General features: G+C 41.5%; 1 protein-coding gene across 1 annotated transcript in view; it reads right to left on the bottom strand.

Annotated features, from left to right (window-relative positions):
• The window catches only part of FSTL5 (follistatin like 5), a 597,054-nt gene that overhangs the window by 27,086 nt on the left and 547,116 nt on the right, over nt 1–22,852 (bottom strand). The window contains exon 13 of the mRNA XM_066574679.1: nt 8,364–8,513. Within this exon, the coding sequence (XP_066430776.1) occupies nt 8,364–8,513 (150 nt within the window). The remainder of the gene's footprint in view (nt 1–8,363; nt 8,514–22,852) is intronic.

The raw sequence follows: 22,852 nt of genomic DNA, 5'->3' as shown, positions 1-22,852 counted from the left end.
GAAGTACCAATGGATTCTAGATGCTGACGTATTTATTATCGTTGTTGTAGTGAAATAAAGCAACATTGAGTTTAGCAAAACTTAGCTATTCTGCTTAGCTATGTCTTCTAGCAATAAATAAACAGTTAAAGTCTATAATTTGGAAAATTTGTTCTGAGAATAAGCTCAGGTTATTTTTTTGAAGGATTTTTGTTTCTTAGAACTCTCATAGTAAAGTCATATAAAGCTTGTGAAGGACACTTCAAAGTTCTCACACCTAGAAACTAAATCTTTCATCTAATCAGGCAGACAATTTTGCTACTGTACATCTAGAAAATTGTTCTTCAAAGTTCTGATTGCTGTTGACCGCTTTTGATTTTAGCCCATCATTGCAGTCACTTAATCTTTTTTAAAGGCAATTTTAAATGCCTTATTTCAGTGTGTATTGTTGCATTGTGCTTGGTATGACCATTTCATTACTTCCTTATATAATTTGGAATACGGAATAATTTTATTTAATGTTTCATCATATAGCATTGCATTGTTTTATGTAAAAACATACTTTCACATCTATTTCAATAAGGCCGCCTGCACACGGCCAGAGACGGATTCCGCATGCAGGAGCCCGATGCGGAATCCGGCTCTGACCCCGGCCAGCAACCCTGTGTAGCTGTCTTCTTTCTTCATTATCTGTACTGTGGATGGTCTGGATGGCTCGCTGTAGGACATGTGCAGTACAGATTTTTTTTAAATGTTTCTGTTTCCCGCGCCATTGCTAGGTGATGAACCAAAATCCGCAACCTGTCCGCAATGCTAATTGTGGACAGGCCGTGGATCAATGAAAGCTGTCCGTGTGGAATCTGCACAAAAATAGAGCATGCTGCGATTTTTCTTCCACTCGCAGAAACCGCTATTGGTTTCAACAAGTGTGCAAGAAAAAGTGATTTCCCATAGCACAAGGCAAAAATCTGCTTGTGTGCAGGTGGCCTAAGTTGGAACTTTACCCGAACATTTTTAGTATTATGTCATCATTAATGTTTATTGGTTATCCACTGTTCCAAAGAATTCCCTATTACACTCAGTAAATCTTATTTCTCCATGAAATTAGCTATCTATTGCCTGACTTTAGTGTTGTGCCAATCACTTTCAACTATTTGGATAAAGGCAGAGAGATTCAACAAATTAGGCATAGCAAAGGGACTTGATTTAAAACGTTATACTTCGTGCCTCATGCATGTAGCTATTTTATAGAGCCACAATAGTGCAGTCTATGGTGCTCTACAGTGTCTTTGATTTCATAGCTTGCTTATGGACTGTAGTATTGCAGCTCAGCCTTAGGGCTCATGTCCACAACTTTGTTATCATTACTTGTGCATTGCATGGCCACATGATATGCGGTGAATGTAGTCAATGAAAGTCTATGGACATTCATTGACCCATGAGCATGTGCCTGTAGACACTGTGTATCAATATGCACAAGAAATAGATTGCAGCATGCTTTATTTCTTTGTGTACCACGCAGCATGAGCTCTATGCATTGGTACAGGTAGCATATGAAACTCTGACATTTTCATACTGAACCTCACTCTGAGGCTGCATTCACACAAATTTATATTGGCTCGGTTTTCACGCCGAGCCGATATACGTCGTCCTCATCTGCAGTGGGGTGAGGGTGGAAGAGCCAGGAGCAGGAACTGAGCTCCCGCCCCCTCTCTGCCTCCTCTCCGCCCCTCTGTACTATTTGCAATGAAAGGGGGTGGGACTTGGGTGGGACTAAGTTCTGAGAATTAGCCCCACCCCCTTTCTACCTCTCCCATTGCAAACAGTGCAGAGGGGTGGAGAGGAGGCAGAGAGGGGGTGGGAGCTCAGTTCCTGCTCCTGGCTCTTCCATCCTCCTCCCCCCCTGCAGATGAGGAGGACGTATATCAGCTCGGTGTGAAAACCGAGCCGATATACGTTCGTGGGAGTGCAGCCTGAAACAGAGCAGGAAATTAAAAAGAAAAAAAAAACACACTAAACATGACCGTATTCATGTTGGTGTGATACGCGGGCATACACAGTGCACTCGTGCCATATACGGTTTCTGCCAGTAGAGCTGGTGTTTACAAACATTGGTAAAATGTTGCAGGGAGACCCGCAGCGTTTTACTGATACATTCATGGACATGAGGTCTTATTCACTTGATTGGGGAGGAACTGCAAAACCAAGTCCATGGAGAAAGTTTTGCTGTTTCTAAAGAAAATTGCCTTTTGGCATGTCCACAAATACTTGAAAAATTTTGATTGCAGACTTCACTGCAAATTCTGTAGCAAAATCTGCATTTAATACATGCAATGAAATGGGTAAATTCTGCAGTGAAAATATGCAGAAAGAAAATTAGATGCAGATGTGAAATCCAGACCACAGGTCAATTCACAGAATTACTTTTTTTCTATGACATGTAGATGAGATCTGTTAAAATCTCGTCCGCTTTGCTGTTACTCTGCGGATTTTCCCACTCTCAAATCCAGATGGAAAATCTTCAGCATATCCACTGTTTGAATATAGGCTTTGCTCTAATCCTGACAGCCCATTTAAATGCTAAGTTTCACTGAATTTCTCAAAGATTAACATATCATGAAAAAGATCAGTGTTCTATTTTCTATTTTCCACTACCATCAATGAAATATGAATTAAGGTACTCAGTAATATAACATTTTTTATCATCTTGTTGAACTAGGCTATCATTATTTCTCAAAAATACAAGAGAATGCATTGTCTAGAAAAAAAAATCTGAGTATATATCATATCAGAGAAAAATAGCAAGGTTGCTAATGAACTAGTGTCACATTTCCTATATTTCTGCATTGTATTCCTTGTCTTGTTTGTCAAGGAAAGTACCAGCTGGCTAATTAAGATCAGCTAATTTAAACTAATGATATAGATCCTCGGGATAATGCACTAATGACTGGCTGAGATTGCTGATGACACCTAAGAGCACTCTTGGGCTATTTCAACAAGCCTTTCCTATATCCCAACTGAACTAATGTTCCTCTTCACCGTGAAAATAGAGCAGTTGTTTATCCTAGCTTTGCTTTACAGAAAGTACAATGACACCTGCAACCAGTTCATTAGAAGGACTGGCCAACTATTTCATCTATCGTTTTAAATTTTAAGTTAATATATTTTTTGGCTCTTGGTATGTATTTTGTGGCATATCCATATACTCTACATGCATACAAGCTTACTGAGTACTGCAACGTGAGTGGCATTATTTCCCCAGGTAATTTATAGAAAAGGGTCGATTAAAGATACTTTTTTACATTTATTATATAACACATTGAAAACTGTCTATGTTGAGTTACTTCAGTTCATTCATATATACATAATTAAAGTACTTCCCGTGTAACTCAAAATCATAAGGACTTAAATAACTGTCATACGGAGACAATGCACATTAATATGTAAGGAAGTAAGTAGCTCATGGTACATGAAAACTGCTTACTAAATATTTTTGTTTCTTTTATGTATATTTGCTTTTTGGATAAAAATCATTATAAGGCTGGATTTACATGGGAGTCTGCGTTTTTATGTTTTTTGCCCGCCGGCGACGTAAAAAGGCGTGAGTGGCCCTGCCCTGGCACATATATGCCAAGGCTGCAATGCCATTAGGCGGGGGGAGACAGTTTAGCTCTGCTAAGCTGTCTCACCCTTCCCTCCCCCTTGCTGTCTCTCAGCAAGGGGAGGAGGCGGGATGAGGCGGGAGATAGTGTGCTAAGCTCCCACCTCCTCTTTGCCCCTTGTCGCAGCCAGCAATGGAAGGAGGTGGGATGGGGCAGAGCTTAGTGCCAAAGAGCCTCATAGAGGTCTCTGGGCACTAAGCATTTAAATCAGGGTGGGACGATTCCCCCACCTGTGTGAATAAGCAGTGCCTGCACAAATATGCTCGGTAGCGAACGTATTGCGATATATGCGCGTCTGTTTAAACCCTTATGCACATAGATGTATTTTGTTTCTAGCTCAGATAAGACACCTCACATGGAAGTACAGTATATGGTCCACAATATAGTGTTCAGTGCTGCACAGTATACTACACGTAAATATATACTGCTTTGGAAAAAATTTCAACTTTGTATTGCCTCACTTGAATTTAATCAGTATTACTTTACTCAGTTTCTGCCTCAAATGCATTCCATTTCCATAGTGATAAACAAAAGACATAATTAGAGATGAACAAGCATACTCGCTAAGGCAAATTACTCAAGCGAGTATTGCCATTTTTGAGTACATGCCCTCTCGTGCCAAAAGATTCTGGGGCCGGCGGGGGTGAGTGGTGTGTTGCGGGAGTGAGCATGGGGGAGCGGGGGGGAGAGAGATCTCCCCCCCGTTCCTCCCCGCTCTCCCCCGCCGGTGCCCGAATCGCTCATCTCTAGACATAATAAATCTCAGGACATTTATAGCCATTGGTAAACTTTAGTCAACAAGTAACTATTATTTACAGGGCTATAATTTAAATAAAAATTGAAATGTTCTAGAAGTTTTAGCAAACATATTGGCAAGTGCAGTTCAATTACATCCTCATGTCCAATGGCATAAAATCTAAATATAGAAAGTATTCATCCAATTTATAAATACTTTTCTCATTCACAGAATGTAGATATTGATATACTCAATTCATGAATCTATAGCTAAATTAAATTGTAAAACATAGTGTTACTAAAATATTACACTTACTATAGATTTCATGTTCATATAAAGCATAACACTGAGTCCTGCCACAAAAAAACATGATAGATCTCTATACTTAAAACTTCTTACAACTTGCAATAAAACTAAGGCATTATCAAGACTATGCAATTTCCAAAGCACTGAACAGCACAGATGCACCTGATATAAGTTAATTTATTTGTACTGTCTTGTAACTTCAGGCTTAAAATCACTTCCAGTGATTTTTGCTGCAACATAGTCCAAAGTCCCTGTTGATGTAAAAGGGCTTTTGACATCCAAAATGAAATATCTGTAATTGGCTGACCTCTGTTGCAGCTGTAAGCAAAACAAAGCTAACCTTTTAGGTCAAATGACTTCAATTTAAGTATTCAAAGAATGTACCTAGAAAATATTAGAGAACTTCTTCATAAACTATTAAAAATGAGCTACAATAAAGTCTGAATGTGCAGCAAAAGGGCAAGAAGTGCTATGGAGTTTCAGTACTTTTTACTTTTCTTAAAAAAATACGTAATGGATTCAGTTTTGCAATTGTTGCATATCCTATAGCCTACAATTTGGAGATGAAGTAGACATGAATTGGTCAGATAAAGCAAGCCTATACAAATAGATATACTTAGTATTCTGTAAAATAGTAACATAGTATGTAAGGCCGAAAAAGACATATGTCCATCCAGTTAAGCCTATTACCCCCCAAAGGTTGTTCCAGGAAGGCAAAAAAATCCCAATGAGGTAGAAACCAATTTCCCCCATTTGAGTTCCTTACAGACTCCAATCTAGCAATCCCTGGATCATCAACCGTTTTGAAGTTATTAATCCCTAAGGGCTTATTCACATGGATGTATATTGGCCGGGGTTACACGCCCCGCCAATGTACACAGTCCCTCTCTGCGCATAATAGCTTTTTTATTTTTCCCTCGACATAGTTGTAAGAGGGCTCATTTTTTTGCGAGACATCCTGTAGTTTGCATTGGTACAATGTTAGAATACATATGACCTTTTGATCGCTTTTGATTGCACTTTTTCTTGGCGACATGGTGACCAGAAAAGCGCATTTTTGGTGTTTATTTTTTTTTTTCTGACGACATTTACCATGCAGGGTAAATAATGTATTAATTTGATATATAGATCAGACTTTTACGGGCACAGCCATACCAAATACGTATTTTTGTTTTACTATTTAGATTCTTTTATTATAAATATGGCAGAAAGGCTTTTTTTAAAACTTTTATTACTTTTTTTAAAAATGATTAGTAACTGACAGCTGCATTTAAAAAGTTAAGAGCTCCAATGAGCCCCGTGTTTTATCAGAGCTGTATCACCGGGTGTCGGCTGTAAAAAAAAAAAAAAACAGCTGTCAGGCTATCAAAAGGCGTATTGGTGATCGTTAAGGGGTTAATAATTAAAACGAATAATATTGTATTGCGTATCAACAAAATTCTGTTATTTGCAAATGCAAATTTTCTTTCTTCATGCTTGCTAAGTGGACAAGCTGCAATATACGGTAAGAGCTGTGCTGTATGCTTTTAGTTAACCAGATATCCCCATCCATGCAAATCCCCTCCCCCGCCTTCAGGGTGTTTCACTGAAATGTTAAGTAAAAAACTGCAACTGCATCCACCTCCTGTGCCGATTTCTTCTCTTCACTGGTTTACACTACCCAGATTTTTTTGTGGCGTAAGGTGGTTTCTGAACATAAAGAGCTTGCACAGAGCTGCAAGCATACTAGAAAGAGGGTAACCTCTTGAATGAAGCAAACCATTGTGGTTAAACTTACTGTCTGGTTGTTTATTTTTAAACCGGAATCAGGGTTCTTGAGGTTCCACTAGTTAGGTTGTGCCCAAGTTACTATTAGTTTTTGACTATCCTGCTATGCTGCCGTGGGTCTCTGGAAGGCTACTCCCTGTCACAGTCTGCCATACCTGTACACTAGTCATGGGGGTTTGGAAGTCACTTAATATGGATGTTGATTTAATGCTTGCCTGATTACTCATTGCCCTAACCGCACAATATTCAGAATTGACAAGAGCACAGTCCGAAGCCACTAGGTAGCTAACACAGCTCAAGTATAAATCCTTATTAAAAAGGAGCCATCTCTTTAAAGGAGCTGCTCATCTTAACTCGTAACAGCAATACAGTAGTAGCTTCAACACAGGCTTCCTCTTGTTTCCAGAACATAATGTAACACTTGAAATTTTACTTAAAACTTGTTTTCCAACAACACACTGGGCCAGTTATCATCCCTCTTAACCCTATCAGTCCACTCATTCCAAAAGACTTGGTTGGATAGGCCTCACTGTAGGCCCAAGGTGGCCAGTCTATAACAATTGGTCTGGGCAGACATATCTATAGCTAACACCAAACTAGCAAGGGTTCCCAAAATCTTTAAGCACACCATCTGGTGTTATAGCAAATGCAATTGGGTCTTGCTGCACCATTCAATCTACTCTGTTCTCCCAGTCCCTAGATCTGGTCCAGCAACCTGTCTCGCAGTGGCTAGACTCAACTCTCAATGTCACAATGCTTGCTAGTATTTCTGAGTAAAAAATCATAGTAAACCCTGACAGGACTCGTTGGAGAGACATTGAATTTCCTGATTATGCTACTCATAAACAATTACTGAAAGCTTTTCAAGTATCAGTATGTGAACAGAGAAGTCTGTCAATCAGCATTCGATATGTGAGCTGGGTAAGCAGGATTCTCGCTGTCTGTTTTAGAAGTCCTGTCAAGATGTACTCTGAAATCATGCTTTAAATCATATAAGCCTATATCATAGAGCTCACACTTTCTCACTCTACAATACATTGCTCTCAGATAGGTCACCAAAAGTCACCTTAGAGGCTTGCCTTAAGGGATCTCTTCCAGTGCCTAGAAGTGTTTTGGACAATTACCACTTCAAAATATGAAATTCATTGCATAGATTGTCAAAACAGCAAATTTGTAAATGGGTTAGTCCTCCTATAATTGATGCTGTTGGCATAATTTCTCAATTCTGTTCATTATTAGGTCTTTTACATAGAGTAATAATTCCTAAACAATCATTTGTATAAATGATGATTCACAATCACAGCCCAATGTAAACATGTGTAAACGTGGCTTCATTGCCGGTCACATGTTCTTTCCTCCGGCGCTGCAGAGAGACGGCCGTCTTAAGGTACGTCCGTCTCCTTCATGCAGTCACACGGGCGCATCGGCACCGGTGTACGGATGCCGATGCGCCCGTGTGACTGAGGCCTAAGGGTGATCAATGGGGGGTGGTGAGTCCTCCTTCAATGGAAGTGTTCAAACAGAGGCTGGACAGACATATGTCTGCGATGATTTAGTGAATCCTGCATAGATCAGGAGTTTGGACCCAATTCAACCCCTTGCTGTATGGTCCCTTCTAACTCTATGATTCTATAAAGTCTGGAATGTTATCTCTTCTGTTTGATGACCTAGCAAGTTGTTTTAGAAATGCTTCTTTAGGTGCATCTGTCAAATTCCTGCTCCTGCTTGTAAATGCATCAGGGATACTGCAAAGCACATCAGGCATGTTGTAGATACCCATTATCACAATATTTCCTTTTATTGCCAAGGGCAACTTTTGTACCCATGGCTGGATTGGATTGATTCTTCATCACATGTTTTATTACATTTTTTTTTTGTAGTACTGACATAATGGAAAATGCTATTTTTATTACCTGCACAACTTTCTGAGCCTGAATATCAACGAGGATAACTCTGTTCAGCAGAGGCTGAGCTGCATATATGAATTTATCCTTCACAATAACAGCAGATGCCCATTCACATTCTTGAGTTTCGTGTCCTTCTACCTTTGGGCAGACTTCATCCTAGTAGGAGAAATACAAAAATGCTGATTAGTTCAACTTTGCACAACCACATAAAATACATACTGATCTCTATACCTCTATCAGTTTAACTGATACAACACACACAAATTTTGTGAATCCCTATCGGTTGGATTACTGCCTGTAGTTTTCTAGAACATTCCTGTGAATTTCCAAATATATTGATCTTATGTGGCATATCCATGGACACCTTGAAACTTTTCAGAATAAAAGGGTGTATGGCAAAGGTGTGCTGAATGTGTGGAGTATTAGTCCGAGTCAAGCCATGGTGGATAATTTCCACTGTTACAGATTTCATCATATGTACTGCAAAGTGTATAACTGGGAAAATAGCATATGAACGCTCGCTGCAAGACAGCCGCTGCAATAGTCTGTGCCTGCATGCTAAAACAGGCTGTCGGGGCAATAGCATACACTGCACTGTTGGAAGTGAAATGTAGCAAATGTACGCTACATAGCAGGAAGAAGATTCAGCTGGCTGGAGGTGACCTCGAGGATTGGAGGAGCCAGGAGAAGATCGGTGAGAAGATTCATTAAGAAGACTCCCTGGGCAGGAATACGTAAGTATCATTTTTTTTTTCTAATGACTAAACCCCTTTAAAGTTTCCCCTGCAACTCCTTTGATAAATACAGTATATCTCTCTAAACAACTATGAGTTTTCTAGTCTAAGAAAGCTCCAGGTTATCTTTTCCCAACCGACAGTATTTATAAGGGTTTTTTTTAACTGTTAAGTCTTTTGAGTAAAGTTTAATGGTTGAACTTTATGAAGCTTTATGTATGCATATGTCTCCTGTTGACTGCAATGCAAAAACAATGTATGGGTATGCACAGCCATTGCACAGTAAATCCACACCAATATTTGTGTGTGGATTTTGGTGCAGATTTTTACTGTGCGATTCACTCACTACATTGCAGTGAATTAAATCCCTATTGAAAATATATATATTTTTTGCTACACATAGAGCATGCTATGTATTTGTAAATCCTCTGTAGCACTGTTTTCCGCTGCAGTGTTAGGCCTTAGTCACACGGGCGTGACCGGAGCCGAAAAATCGCCCGAAAAAACTGCTACTAGCCGCGTTTCAATAGAAACAGGCCGGAGCTGTCCAGCGCATTGAATTCAATGGAGCCAGCAATACAGCCGACTCCATTGAGAGCAATGCGCTGCGGGCGATCTCACGATGAATTGTCGGGAAGGGCTTAAATATATAAGCCCTTCCCTGCAATTCATCCAGAAATGTGTAAAAATAAAAAAAATATATATACTCACCTTGTCCCGGCAGACGGAGTTCAGCGCGGTCGGCTGGCAGTGGGTGTGAGTGGGTGTGGGTGAGAGCTGTCCTTGATTGGTCCCTGCGCTGAGCCAATCAGAGGCAGCACTCACTCACACCCATTCATGAATTCATGAGTATATATATTTTTTTTATTTTTACACATTTCTGGATGAATTGCAGGGAAGGGCTTATATAGTTAAGCCCTTCCCGACAATTCATCCCGCGATCGCCGGCAGCCCATTGCTTTCAATGGAGCCGGCTGTATTGCCGGCTCCATTGAATTCAATGGGCAAACATCGTTCTTCTCTGCCACAGCTGTTACAGCTGTGACAGAGAAGAATGATTTGTCTAGTGTATGCTCTCAATGGGGTCGGCGCTGCTGCCGCCGGCCCCATTGAGCGCATATAGAGAAGAGAACAGGAATCGCAGATCGCAGATAGGTGCGATCTGCGATTTCTGTTCTATAATTTATCGGACGAGCGCATAAAAAGCGCTCATGTGTCCGATACCATTGCAAAGCAATGGTTTTATAAAATCGCCGGACGCATGCGCATGCGCAAATCGCGCGAAAAAACGCCCATCTGACTAAGGCCTTAATGAGCTTTGTTAAAACCCTATTCACTTCCTTTGTGCTAAACACTGTCAAAAAAATGTAGCAAATATTCCACAGTTGAAGGTCAACAAGAATTCCACATTCTGTACCTACCCTTAGGCTAATTTCACTCGGTCGATCGCGATATCGCTGAAAGAAAATCACGGTAAAATCGATATTTTTTAACCTGTGATTTTGGAGCGTCACACTGCTTTTTCTCAAAAAGACATCGCTGACACTTGTGATTTTCTTGCATGTTTTTTCCGCAGGAAAGTCAATAGGACTTTTCTAATGCTAAAAATGCATAGCGTCGGGGGCGTGGCCTAGCTTGCCGAGGGAGCGGTCGCACAGCTTCAGAGCTCCTGCAGACAGAGACAAACTAACTCTCCTGCAGACGTCTCTAAGCACCTTCCGAACCGTTCAACACCAGCATCATCTGCCTCGCAGGCTGAGGAACAAAAAGAGGGGTCTTAAGACCGAATCGGCCAGGAGTGAAAAGCGGGGCCTACCTCTGGTAGTGAAGCGGAGCGGACCGGAAGTGCAGCGTTTCTACTGACCCAGTTAAGAGACTCACTGCACAACCACCAGACACCGAAGTCCCCAGGAACAAGGTCAGTCGGGGAAGGGAGGGCCGAGTAACGACCAGAGGGAGCAAGCCAGCGGTAAAGCGTCCCGCGCCAGAACCCCACACTTCTCGCCACCCCCCCCCCCCCCCCCCCCGTCGCCCGAGCACAGCGGAGCGGGGAGAACTGAAGCCACATCATCAGCAGCATCCCCTAACTGAAGGGACTGAGTGCTGCACATATGAGCATTTGGGCCACGCAGACAGAATCAAGGGCCCACAGAGACACCATCTACTGTAGTGCACTGTTTGGTGCCCTTACCCCCCAATCTGATTGGTCCCGCTGAGCCAATGAGAGGCAGCAGTCACTCACCCATTCATAAATTTATGAATGGGTGTGTGAGTGAGATCTGCCTCTGATTGGTCAGGCTGTGACCAATTAGAGGCAGCTCATTCAGCAGGCGGGGATTTTAAAGCCCCAGCTGCTGAATACTTAAGAGAAGCAGTTCAGGAGAACTGCCAGCGGCCGCCGCTGAACTCCGGCTGCAGCGGAAAGGTGAGTATACATTTTTTTTTTTTTTTTACACATTTCTGGATGAATTGCAGGGAAGGGCTTATATATTTAATTCAACAATTCATCCCGCGCTCGCCCGCAGCGCATTGCTTTCAATGGAGTCGGCTGTATTGCCGGCTCCATTGAATTCAATGCGCTGGACAGCTCCGGCCCGTTTCTAATGAAGCGCGGCTAGGAGCAGATTTTTCGGGCAATTTGTTTTGGCCCCGGTCACGCGATTTGCGGATGCGCATCCGTCATGCGATCCGCAAATCGCACGAAAAAACGCCCGTGTGACTAAGGCCTCAGCCTGAATTTTTTCCTCTTGGAACCCCCTTTGAGGACATCTAAGCACCTGTTGCATTGCGCAACCGCTAAATCATCTCCCCATCTGGCCACCCTTCTCATACAAAGGGATCCTCCAGCCAATTGGACTATAATAAATCCTCAAAGCACAGGCCCTGCCTGAATATTTCATTGGAGCCCCCCGAGCGGAACTCCAAACATCGCGATATGAGATACAACCAGTCACTCCATAAATCCCTCCACCCTTGAACGAGGACTCTTTGGTTTTTACTAACAACAGTCAACCCCCAATAGGGCGCGTCTAAACCAGCCTGGTCCAAAATGGCGCCACTGCGGGACCTTTTGTCATTACCAAATTCACATCATTATGGGGAAAACTAACCGGGACAAAAGCACTGAAATCCTGGGCACTACACACCCCACTAAAAGACAAACTGACATGCAACGATTTCTAAAAGATCGCAGTTCTAGATCCCCGCAACCAACTAGTAAAAAAACCTTAAATATGTCCACTTCTACTAGTCGCAGCACTGAGAGAGAGGAAGAGGCATCCTCAGAGGGAGAAGAGAGTGAACACATCTCCAAAAGCTTCATGAGAGACCTAATCACGAGAGCGCTACGCCCGGTCATATCAGACTTATCTGAAATTAAAGAAGAACTCAGACATCTACGGAAGAGAGTGGAGGATCTAGAGTTCTCTTCAGCTAACAATACTTCCCACTCAATTGAAATGGCCCAAGCTATCAAAGAACACCATTCCCAACTTAACCGCACTCTGATTATGCAAGAAGATTTGGAAAATAGGAATAGGCGCAGTAATATCAGAATCAAAGGTCTCCGGGAAACATGGGCAGCTGAAGCACTCCCTAAAGTAGCTACAGAACTCTTCTCAATCCTACTAAGTCCGGATAGAGCATCCACCATTTCCATTGAGAGACCACCTCCATCGCCCTCAGACCCTCCAAGAGACGTGATATGCAAGCTCCTAGCATTTCCAGACGCTTTCGCAATCCTAGAAGCAGCTAGAAACAAAAAAGACCTACAATACGACGGAACGCCTGTACAGTTCTTCCAAGACTTAGCTCCGTCAACCTTAGCTAAACGCAGGATGCTTAAACCCTTTCTAGAGGCCCTGAGAGCCAGAATTATAAAATATACTTGGCTCTTCCCATTTGGTCTGGGAATCTCTTTTAGAGGTAGAAGAATTATCATCCAATCGCCTGAGGATCTACACAAATGCTGGCAACAACTCGAAATGGAACCAATTGATCTACCCTGCTGGCTACCACTACCAGAACTACCCACGTTTCCCCATCTAACTCAGATAGAAGGATGGCAGTCTGTGGGACACTCAAAATCCCCTAGAGGGAGAAAGAAAAAAAACAGGGAAGAGATGAACAAAGAAGACACTTGATAAAGGAACTGTCTCCATTTGACCTTGACACTCCCCTTTTGGCGTCGCTGCGTACCTGGACGTACAACCGTACAACCTTGTTAACGCACCACATGGTGCATGTTCCAGTTTAACGCTCAGTTTGTTACGTTATACTTGCTTACCCCCTGCAGGGGTTCCACAGCGGTGGTGCCTGACCGACCGGACATGGTTCGCCTGTAGTTGATCGGCAAACCTGCAACCTTACTCCCTTAAAGTTAAAGTTGAAGGGAGTTACTTGCTGCGGGGTGGTGGACACCTGCGCCTTACCTGACGCATTCTCTGCAACCTCTGTACTCCTCTATTTCTAACACAATTACCACTTTGTTTTTACAGATCTTATTTCTACTTTTAAGCTCGATACTCTTACTGTCTGTGTACCTCCCCTCCCCTTCCTACCTGTACCTACCCTCCCTCCTCTATCTATTCCCATCTCTATCCCTACTCAAACCCTGATTATCTCAGACGAATAGCCAGAAAGCAGAACTTTACTACTGAACATATAATATCTTGTCTAACATTGTTACTCTTGTTGCTCTTTTTGTTCCCTTTGAGAGATGGCTCCCTCCCCTGGACCCGGCAAGGGTGTTACTCGTTTCACATCGTTCAACATCCGAGGTCTGAACTTACTTGAATAAGAGACATAATGTGGCCCAGTTACTGAAGAAATGTAAGTCTAAAATTCTACTATTACAAGAAACACACTTTAAAGGAGACAGACACCTACCATTACCCGGGGGGCTGTTTCACCAGTGCTTCCACAATTCCCACCCAAGTTCCGCATCAAAAGGGGTCTTGATATATTTCATAAATCCTACCCTTTACGCTCGCTGCCCAACCCTCTGACGGAGAAGGCAGGGTACTCTTTCTTAAGGGTAGGATAGGCAACACCAAAATAACAATTGCAAATTTATATGTCCCCAACTCAGAACAAGTCCCCTGGATAATTAAACAACTCGAAGTCCTTAATCAATTTGCGGAAGGATACATTGTCCTAGGAGGGGATTTAAACATCATTATAAACCCCCTCTTCGGTGGCCCGCTCTCAGATCTCCCAGGTTAAATTAAAAAGAATTGGCAAATCTCTGCAGGAGTTGGGCATAGTGGATACCTGGCGGTCGGCACATCCCTCCTCTAAAGACTTCACCTTTTTCTCGTATGTGCACGCTTCCTTCCAGAGACTGGATTACATCTTTGTCTCCTCCGGCCTCCTATCGAACCTCAGGGAAGCCAAAATTGACTCCATAACCCTATCGGATCATGCCCCAGTGCATGCCGACCTCCAATTGAATAGTGAGACCCCACGTGAATGGAGATGGCGCCTTAACGAGTCATTGCTAGACTCCGAAGAAGAGAGATCTCGACTGGGGGACTTGATAAATGAATACTTCAAAATAAATCTAAAAGACAACTATAAGCTACCGTTGGTATGGGAAGCCCATAAGGCTTTCACGAGGGGGCACCTAATAGCTCTGGGATCCAAAATCAAAAAACAAAAAGAGATTGACAAATACCTCTCACGAATAGCCATATTAGAATATGCAACAAAAATATTGCACTCAAAAACTAATCTAGATGATTTAACTAAGTTGAGGAAGGAACTCCGATGTTGCCTTAATAACAAATTTAATAAAACAAAAAATATACGCACATGGCAATACGGGTAGCAAACGTACGACAGCCCTACTCAAGAAGGCTCGATCGAGGAACTTTATTCAGACAATAAAATCACACTCGGGCGCAGTAGTCTCCACAACCACAGAGATAGCAAAAGAATTCCAATACTTCTACTCTAAACTCTACAATCTCGAGGAGTGTGAGACCTCCCCAACTAGACATAAAATCAAAGAACAGATCGACTCCTTCCTTGAATCTCTGAACCTTACAAAACAGGACAGCAAAGATACCCCTACTCTTCTTACTCCGATTACAACTAAAGAGGTTGAAGAGATAATAGATTGCTGTCCTCAAGGAAAAAGCCCCGGGCCTGACGGCTTTTCACTAGCATCCTTTAGAGCTTTCAAAACACAACTTATCCCACACCTGATGGAAGTATTTAACGCACTCCTCAACGACGAGAAGCTTCCAATACAAGCACAGGAGGCACATGTTACTTTGATTTATAAAGACAACAAAGACCCTAAATTATGCGGCAGCTACAGGCCGATCTCGTTGATTAATCTTGATGTGAAGATATGGGCCAAACTACTAGCCAGAAGACTGGAGGATTTTATCCCTACTCTTATTAATCCTGAACAAACTGGATTTGTGAAAGGCAGAGAAGGCAGAGATAACTGTATACGCTTACTCCATGCAATAAAATATGCACAAAAACGCAACATTGCTTTGGCCCTGGTTAGCACTGACGCCTAGAAGGCTTTTGACAGGGTGGACTGGACCTATATGGAGAGAGTACTTTCTAATTTTAATCTCCCAGCCCCCTTTATCTTAGCGATATTTTCGTTATACTCTGAACCACGCACCAGATTAAAGATTAATGACACTCTATCCCATCCCTTTGACATACGCAATGGCACCCGCAAGGGCTGTCCCCTGTCCTCCACGCTTTTCATACTCGCTATGGAGCCTCTACTCCAATGGGTGAGACAAGACCCTGTGATAAAGGGCCTACGAATTGGCAAGCAGACACTCTCTGCAGCAGCCTTCGCGGATGATATAATGTTCATCATATCCGAACCGGAAAGAGGCATCCCCAGACTTACTTCTCTCCTAAACAATTTCGGCGCCTTCTCAAATTTTAAGATAAATTTCTCCAAATCGACAATCCTAAATATCTCGATACCAAAGAGTCACTGCTCTCTTTTGAGGTCCAGTTCACCCTTGTCCTGGTCAGAAGCGTCGGTAGACTACCTGGGCGTCAAACTCCCCAAGAAAGTAGAGAATCTATACAGCCAAAACTTCCTGCCTTTGATTGATCAAATCAAAGCACTCTTACGGTCCTACGACCTACCAGCTTTATCCTGGTTCTGTAGGAAAAATGTTTTAAAGTCATATGTGCTTCCTATAGTGATTTACAAACTTCGCATGCTCCCTATACACCTCCCTGTGTCTTTCTTCAAAACCTTATGCATGGCCTTCTCGGGGTTCGTATGGAGACAGAAGAGACCCAGGCTGGCCTATAGCCTGATGATTAAAAGGAAGAAAGAGGGAGGGATAGACCTGCCGTCCATCCACGACTTCTATAGAGCAACTCAACTCAAATATTGGATAGACCTGGTTAGCCCATCAAAGGATCCACTGCTATGAACTCTCGCGGAAGAATTACATGGAGAGTCCTTTCTGGAAGACCTATGGTTTCCAGCTAAGAACAAATATAGGGCTAAAAATTTCAACCCCTTGCTTAGAGGCCCCTGCGAGTTCTGGGACGGGCTCAACGAATCTTTAGCACCAGAACCCTCTCCAAAAACCCCGCTCCAGAACTTACACAAACTACTGGGCTTTCCTCAAGACCCAGGGGTGACTAGCATCTGAACGGAGGCTTACAACAGATGAGTAGAAGACTTACAATCTATAATTCACAAAACTCCCGAGGAAATGAGACAGATCCTACTCCCGTGCCAAACCTTCTCTTTCTTACAGATAAAACACATCCACAAGACCTTTAGCAAATTCCAAACATAAATCCTCTCGACCTAAAACTTAATTTGAAAGAATTCTCAGCGAAAACAACCCCAAAATGCATAATATTTCAAATCTGAGAAAACACTTTATCTCCCCACAGACCTCTACTAAACCAGGTTTTCTCACATCTTGGGAAAAAGAATTGGGAATAACTATATCAAGTGAAGACGCTAATCTAATAATGAAGATGGCCTACGGCCTATCTCCATGTAGTCTTATGCAAGAGAGCCATTATAAGTTGCTAGTTAGATGGTACAAAACCCCACAATGGCTATACAACTACAAACTAGCGCCTCATAACAGATGTTGGAGATGCGATTTTGGTGTAGGTTCCTACTCCCACATCTGGTGGGACTGCCCAGACATTATACCCTACTGGAGGGAAGTCGAGAAAGTCCTTAGATTAGTTCATCCAAATCTAACTATAAGAGCAGAAATTATCTTTCTTTGGAAACCATCACCCGACTTCCACCCCTTGAAGAACAAATTGACGGCCTTCCTTTTAGACACCGCCAAAGCCCTTATTCCGTTGCACTGGCTGCAAAAGACACCTCCTATTATAGTCCAATGGAGGGAAAAAGCAGACGTACTGTGCAATATGGAGGAGCTTTCGAGCTGGTCAAAAGGCTCTCATGACGATTTCCTCCACATTTGGACCCCATGGTGGAAACTGAAACTTAATCTCTAGTCCAAGAGATGCCCAAATACCATCCAAAATAATATCTAAGACAAAGAGGAGAACAACCCGCCTCTCCGCCTCTCTCCCCCTCGGGACCACCCATGGCTAGTCATCTCCTGTAAGACACCGGGCCCAATGTGATCTTGAGACCTCGGGCATTTGACCTCGACCCTGGACTTCAGCCTCAGACTTTGCCAAAGTGGACGCCCTTGCCGGTTTGATGTGGGTGAGAGCCGCAGGTTACTCTTTTGAGGGATTGACTCCCTGCCTACCTATGTTCCCCCCCTCCCCTCTCCCTCTCTTTACCTCCCCCTCCCCATCACTTCTCTTTCTATAGCTATTCTTGTTACAAACTTTGATCTTTATTCCAGGTATATGTTCTCATATTCTGCTGGAAAAACTGTTGTTAGGAGCATGATTTACAGATGCTCTTACTTGATTTCTTGTTTAACTAAAGTTTCAGCAAAAAATGTACATCTATGACTATACTGATAAAATTGCTGCTAGAACCCTTTTAAAAAGGGTAACCTTTTCAATGTTAATGCCTTTAATGCAACTCTTCTGTATGGAACATATTTGAAAACTCAATAAAAAATTGATTTAAAAAAGAAAAAAAAAAAGCATAGCGTCACACGAAAATCGCAAGTTTGTACTTTGCAATGCGATAAAAAGGAGGCTCTGTGGGAAAACATGGGGGGATAAACAAACATAAAATGCAGAAAGATAGAACATGCTGCTTTTTTTTTCTTGTAACATCGCATGGGTGAAAACATCCCAAAGGAAAACAAAACCTGCATTTTTTACTCACTCTCGCATCGCACGAAATCACACTATTGTATCGCCCCTGCGAAACCACCCTAAAGACTCTTTCACATGGCAGAATATTTCAACATTTCGCAGCTAAAAATGCAGAAAATTCCACATCAAAATCCACGTGTATACATGCATGTTACGCAGTAGATTCTGCAACATTTTTAGCTGTGTAATGTGAAGATATTTGCTTGTGTGAAAAGATTAAACATACATCTTTTTTGTTTGTTTGTTTTTTTTTAAGAACAGAAAAGTGTGGTATAATATATTATTCTATCCCACAAAAAGCATTGTATATGTAAGGAAATATAGTCATGTATTGTCTTTGCCCTCCTATATTTGTACATTCTCTCTTTATGGCTATATCGGATCCTTGAAATCACACTATGGTACCTCAGAATTTTTGCCTCTGAGCTGTTTTAACCCCTTAAGGACCAAGCGCTGTAAATTTACGGCACTTGGTCCTGCGCTTTAACCTCGCCCGATAGCAGAAATAGGGGGCAGGATTAAAGCCCCTGCTTCTGCAATCAAGCAGGAGAAGGTTGGGTTCTCAGCTGAGAACCTGGAGGAGAAGGGAGAAGCGTTTTTTAACCAGTTTGCCCTCTCCTTTCCCAGATACATAGTGTGCAATGAGCAATATGTACTAAAAAGTTAAAGTGGAAGTGTTTCTAAAATACGCGACCCAGTGATCACGTAATCGCCATGTCCCCCTGGCACATCAGAGCTGCAGGGTCCTAGCAAACCCTGATCAGCTCTGCCAGTGACAATTGTAACTACAGGGGGTTATTTTCCCCTGTAACTGGGGCTCCTATGCCTGCCTCAGCTACAGGGAAAAGTGTGTAATAAAAAAAAAGATAAAGACCATGTGAATGACCCCCCTGGTTGTCTTATATGATGTCATGGGATAAATAGATGGTAAAAAAAAAATTGTTAAAGGAATAAGTAAAAAAAATTACAGAAGAAAAAAAAATATACACATAAAAAAGAAGATGGCCCAAAGCCGACTTTACCAAAACTGCCGCTGTATGCACCCTGTAATCCAAACCCATACATATTATATATCAAAACGTCCTAAAAAGAATGAGGAACCTATTCCCATGCTTTATTTTAGTGTAAATATACTCATTAAAAAAACAACTATAAATGTTAAAAAAATCCTTTTTTTAAGCTTCTTATACCTAATAAAACTAAAAACTTGAAAAAGATATTTAAAAAATAGCCCTACATGTCACAGAAAACAAAAACTGCAGCAAAAATAATTTTGGTAGCTAAAGGAAAAAAATAGGGCAGTAAAACCACCACATGGGTAAAATCCCTAAAAAGTGTCTGGTCCTTAAGGTACTAAACAACCTGGTCCTTAAGAATTACCTATAGCAAGTTTATAAAATGTTTGTTAGTGTTCAAATACAGTGCACATTCAACAACTAGAAAGCACCATGAGAAGAATTAATACATTCTTTCATATCCCTTTACATATAGTGCTGGCAATCTTACCAATGTCTGTATAATATTTCTGTATCATTCAGGTAAAAAATGTGTTTTCAATGAACTACAAATAAATGTGCTCCTAGCAACATTCTATGATTTTTTTTTACTTACAAAATCCTATTCCTTTGACAAACATGGCTGAGGCTACATGTAAACTTTCTATAGCGCAACTTTTATCAAGCTGCATCTGCAAATCAAGGGAACACAGTCACGGCTTGTCGGTCGCAACAGCGTTGTAGCATGGTGGCCCTGACGCAGGCTTAGACCTGTTGCCTTGTTATGCAGAACAAGAGTTAATTCACATTGTGAAGAGATTGCTGGTTGCTGTCTCTCTATTTTGCATGGGTGCATGCTGACTATTAGTCATTCCTGGGAGAAGGTTGGGGGTGTGGTTCTCTAGTTGTTCTTCCAATCAACAGGTATGGAGAGCTTTATATCCTTACCCCTCCGTTTACTCCCTGCTGCTTATTCAGTTCCCTAGAGGAAAGGCTGGATTATGGTGTTCCTCTAGGCTGGGTGAATTGCTCCTTACTCGGATAATTGCTGTTGTTTGCAATCAGTTGTATTTTTGCTACCATTATTGTTTTGCTTTGTAGTGTCAGTTCATCTCTCTATGGGTTCCAATAGGGATAGTCAGTGCTCAGGAAGAAGATAATGGGGCTGTCCTTATCAGGACAATTACTCTGCTTTCAGGCAGGGACCCTTCCCCCCCCCTGTTAGGTTAGGGGCAGGCTTCTATCTTCCTGGAGTGGTGCTTACTGTCCAGCATTGCGTGGTGTATTACTAATACCATCAATGTGTACGTGACCCTGCACCCATGCAGAGCGTGGTGCTATTGTGCCGCACGGATGAGACATACATGCTTTCATCTTCCTGGAGTGGTGCTCACTGTCCTACAGTGCATGCTGTGCTGCTATTGCATTAAGTGTGAACATCACCCTGCACCCGTGCTGAGATGGGTGCTCTTGTGCCACACGGACATGACAAACACTGGACATGAGTGCACTCCTGTGAATTTCAGCTTTGCTCAAATGTTAAAATTGGAAAATTGTATTACAAAGAAATCTACCTGTGCTACTAGCCTTAATGAGGTAGTTTACCATAAATTTATTAGTTACTTTTTATTGCAATTTCTTAGATAATCTGTCAATTTCATTATAATCCAAACAGCAGCAGTGAAAACAAATAACTCAATTTTTTGCTTGCAGTTAAAACATAACTACTGTTGAATTATCCTAATTATTAGTTATCCTAATTATAGTTAATAAACCTGACACATTCATTTAAATAAAATATTTATTGTAAAATATATACAAAGAGTAATTATTTCAGGTAATAATACATTCTTCTAAAGTAAAATACAAAACAAAGTTAATTTCGGGGAAAGGTGGAGTAATTGTTTTCTCTAAATAGAGTGCTGGGTTCTATAGATACCCTGTACCTATTTAGGCCGGCCTCAGACGGGCGTTTTTTCGCGCGATTTGCGCATCACATGTCGCATGCGCATGCGCAAATCGCGTGACCGGCGGCGAAAAATCGCGGGAAAAATCTGCACCTAGCCGCGTTAATCGTTGCAGCAAAACGCCCGTCTGACCGGAGAAAAATCGCCGTGCGCATCAAAATGCGCATGAAACTTCGTCTGACCGGCGAAAAAAATGATTTTGGTGCGCACATAAAACGCAGAACGCAGATAGGCGCGATCTGCGAATCGTCGTGTCCTATAATTTTTCGCATATGCGCATAAAAAGCAGACATGTGACCGATACCATAGCGAACCATTGGTTCTATATATGCGCAAATCGCGTGAAAAAACGCCCGTCTGACTAAGCCCTCAGGAGAAAAATATACCCATATACTTAACCATAGTGGAAACCGTCTACATCAATGCATGGTCCAATATTATAAAAAGTGGCAAGCTTATGTTTGTATTTTTTGTTTTAATATGCTGTTATTAAGTTAAGCCAACTTAGCTTTGTATATTCTTCCTTTTATAACAGCAATCTTTATAATTTTGTGATACATTATTATACAAGATCTATCTTGTTTGTATTTTTGTATAATTTGTACATTGTATGAAAATCTTAATAAAAATTTATTGGAAAATAAGTCAATTATATTTGCATATTTTGAATTTCAAAACGAATGAGGTTGGAAGAGTGTTTACTCTTTTCTGGGTCATACAAATGTTTTTAATCCTCATTCTTGAGTGAATAATAATGACCTCATGCACAGCAAAGTACACATATAATATCTACTGTTCAGTTAGAAACAGCTGTGTGAAGGGCAGGATGCCTTCATGAAGGAGCATATCTTCACAATGTAACATGAAATGGCACAAAGATTTGTGTATCTCCATATAAAGGCATATAGGAGTACAGTGTAGGGCAATAGCAGGGTTAATGAAAAGTATTGGTTAATGTCCATGAGCACAACTACGCCACACAGTCATCAATTTCTCATTCATTTACTATTTGAAATTACCATAAGCAGCAAATTCATTAATGTAGTTTTAGCTTGTAACTCTGCATTAAAATATTAATTATTCAACTTAAAATTGATGTTCTATCATGAAGTAGAGGCCTGTATTAATCCCAGGATTTGTTATTTTCTTAAGATTATTGCTGACTATATGCATATAAATAAATACATACAATCAAAATACTATGCATTACTTATATTATGGAGTAAAAGCAAATTACTGTTGCAAATAGTTCACACAGAAGTAACAAAACTCATATTTTCAGTAAATTTTGGTAGCAATTCTACACAGGTAATTTTACAGTGTCAATGAAATCCAGTAGGAATCATGTGCTTTGTAAGTACTCCCAAATGAATAAAAATGATATAATAGAACACTATGAAAATGGGCAATAAAACTTTAATTTGCTCAGAGAATGAAAACGTTGACACATGTAGGATGTTGCTCATTTTTCCAATTTGTAGCCCTCTATTTTTGTTTTCTAGCTGCCAAGATGTTGTCAT

The sequence above is a fragment of the Eleutherodactylus coqui genome, chromosome 7 (assembly GCF_035609145.1).
Source record: "Eleutherodactylus coqui strain aEleCoq1 chromosome 7, aEleCoq1.hap1, whole genome shotgun sequence".
Taxonomy (NCBI): Eukaryota; Metazoa; Chordata; class Amphibia; order Anura; family Eleutherodactylidae; genus Eleutherodactylus; species Eleutherodactylus coqui.
The sequence above is the reverse complement of the archived record's forward strand: the minus strand, read 5'-3'. Positions and strand labels throughout refer to the sequence as shown.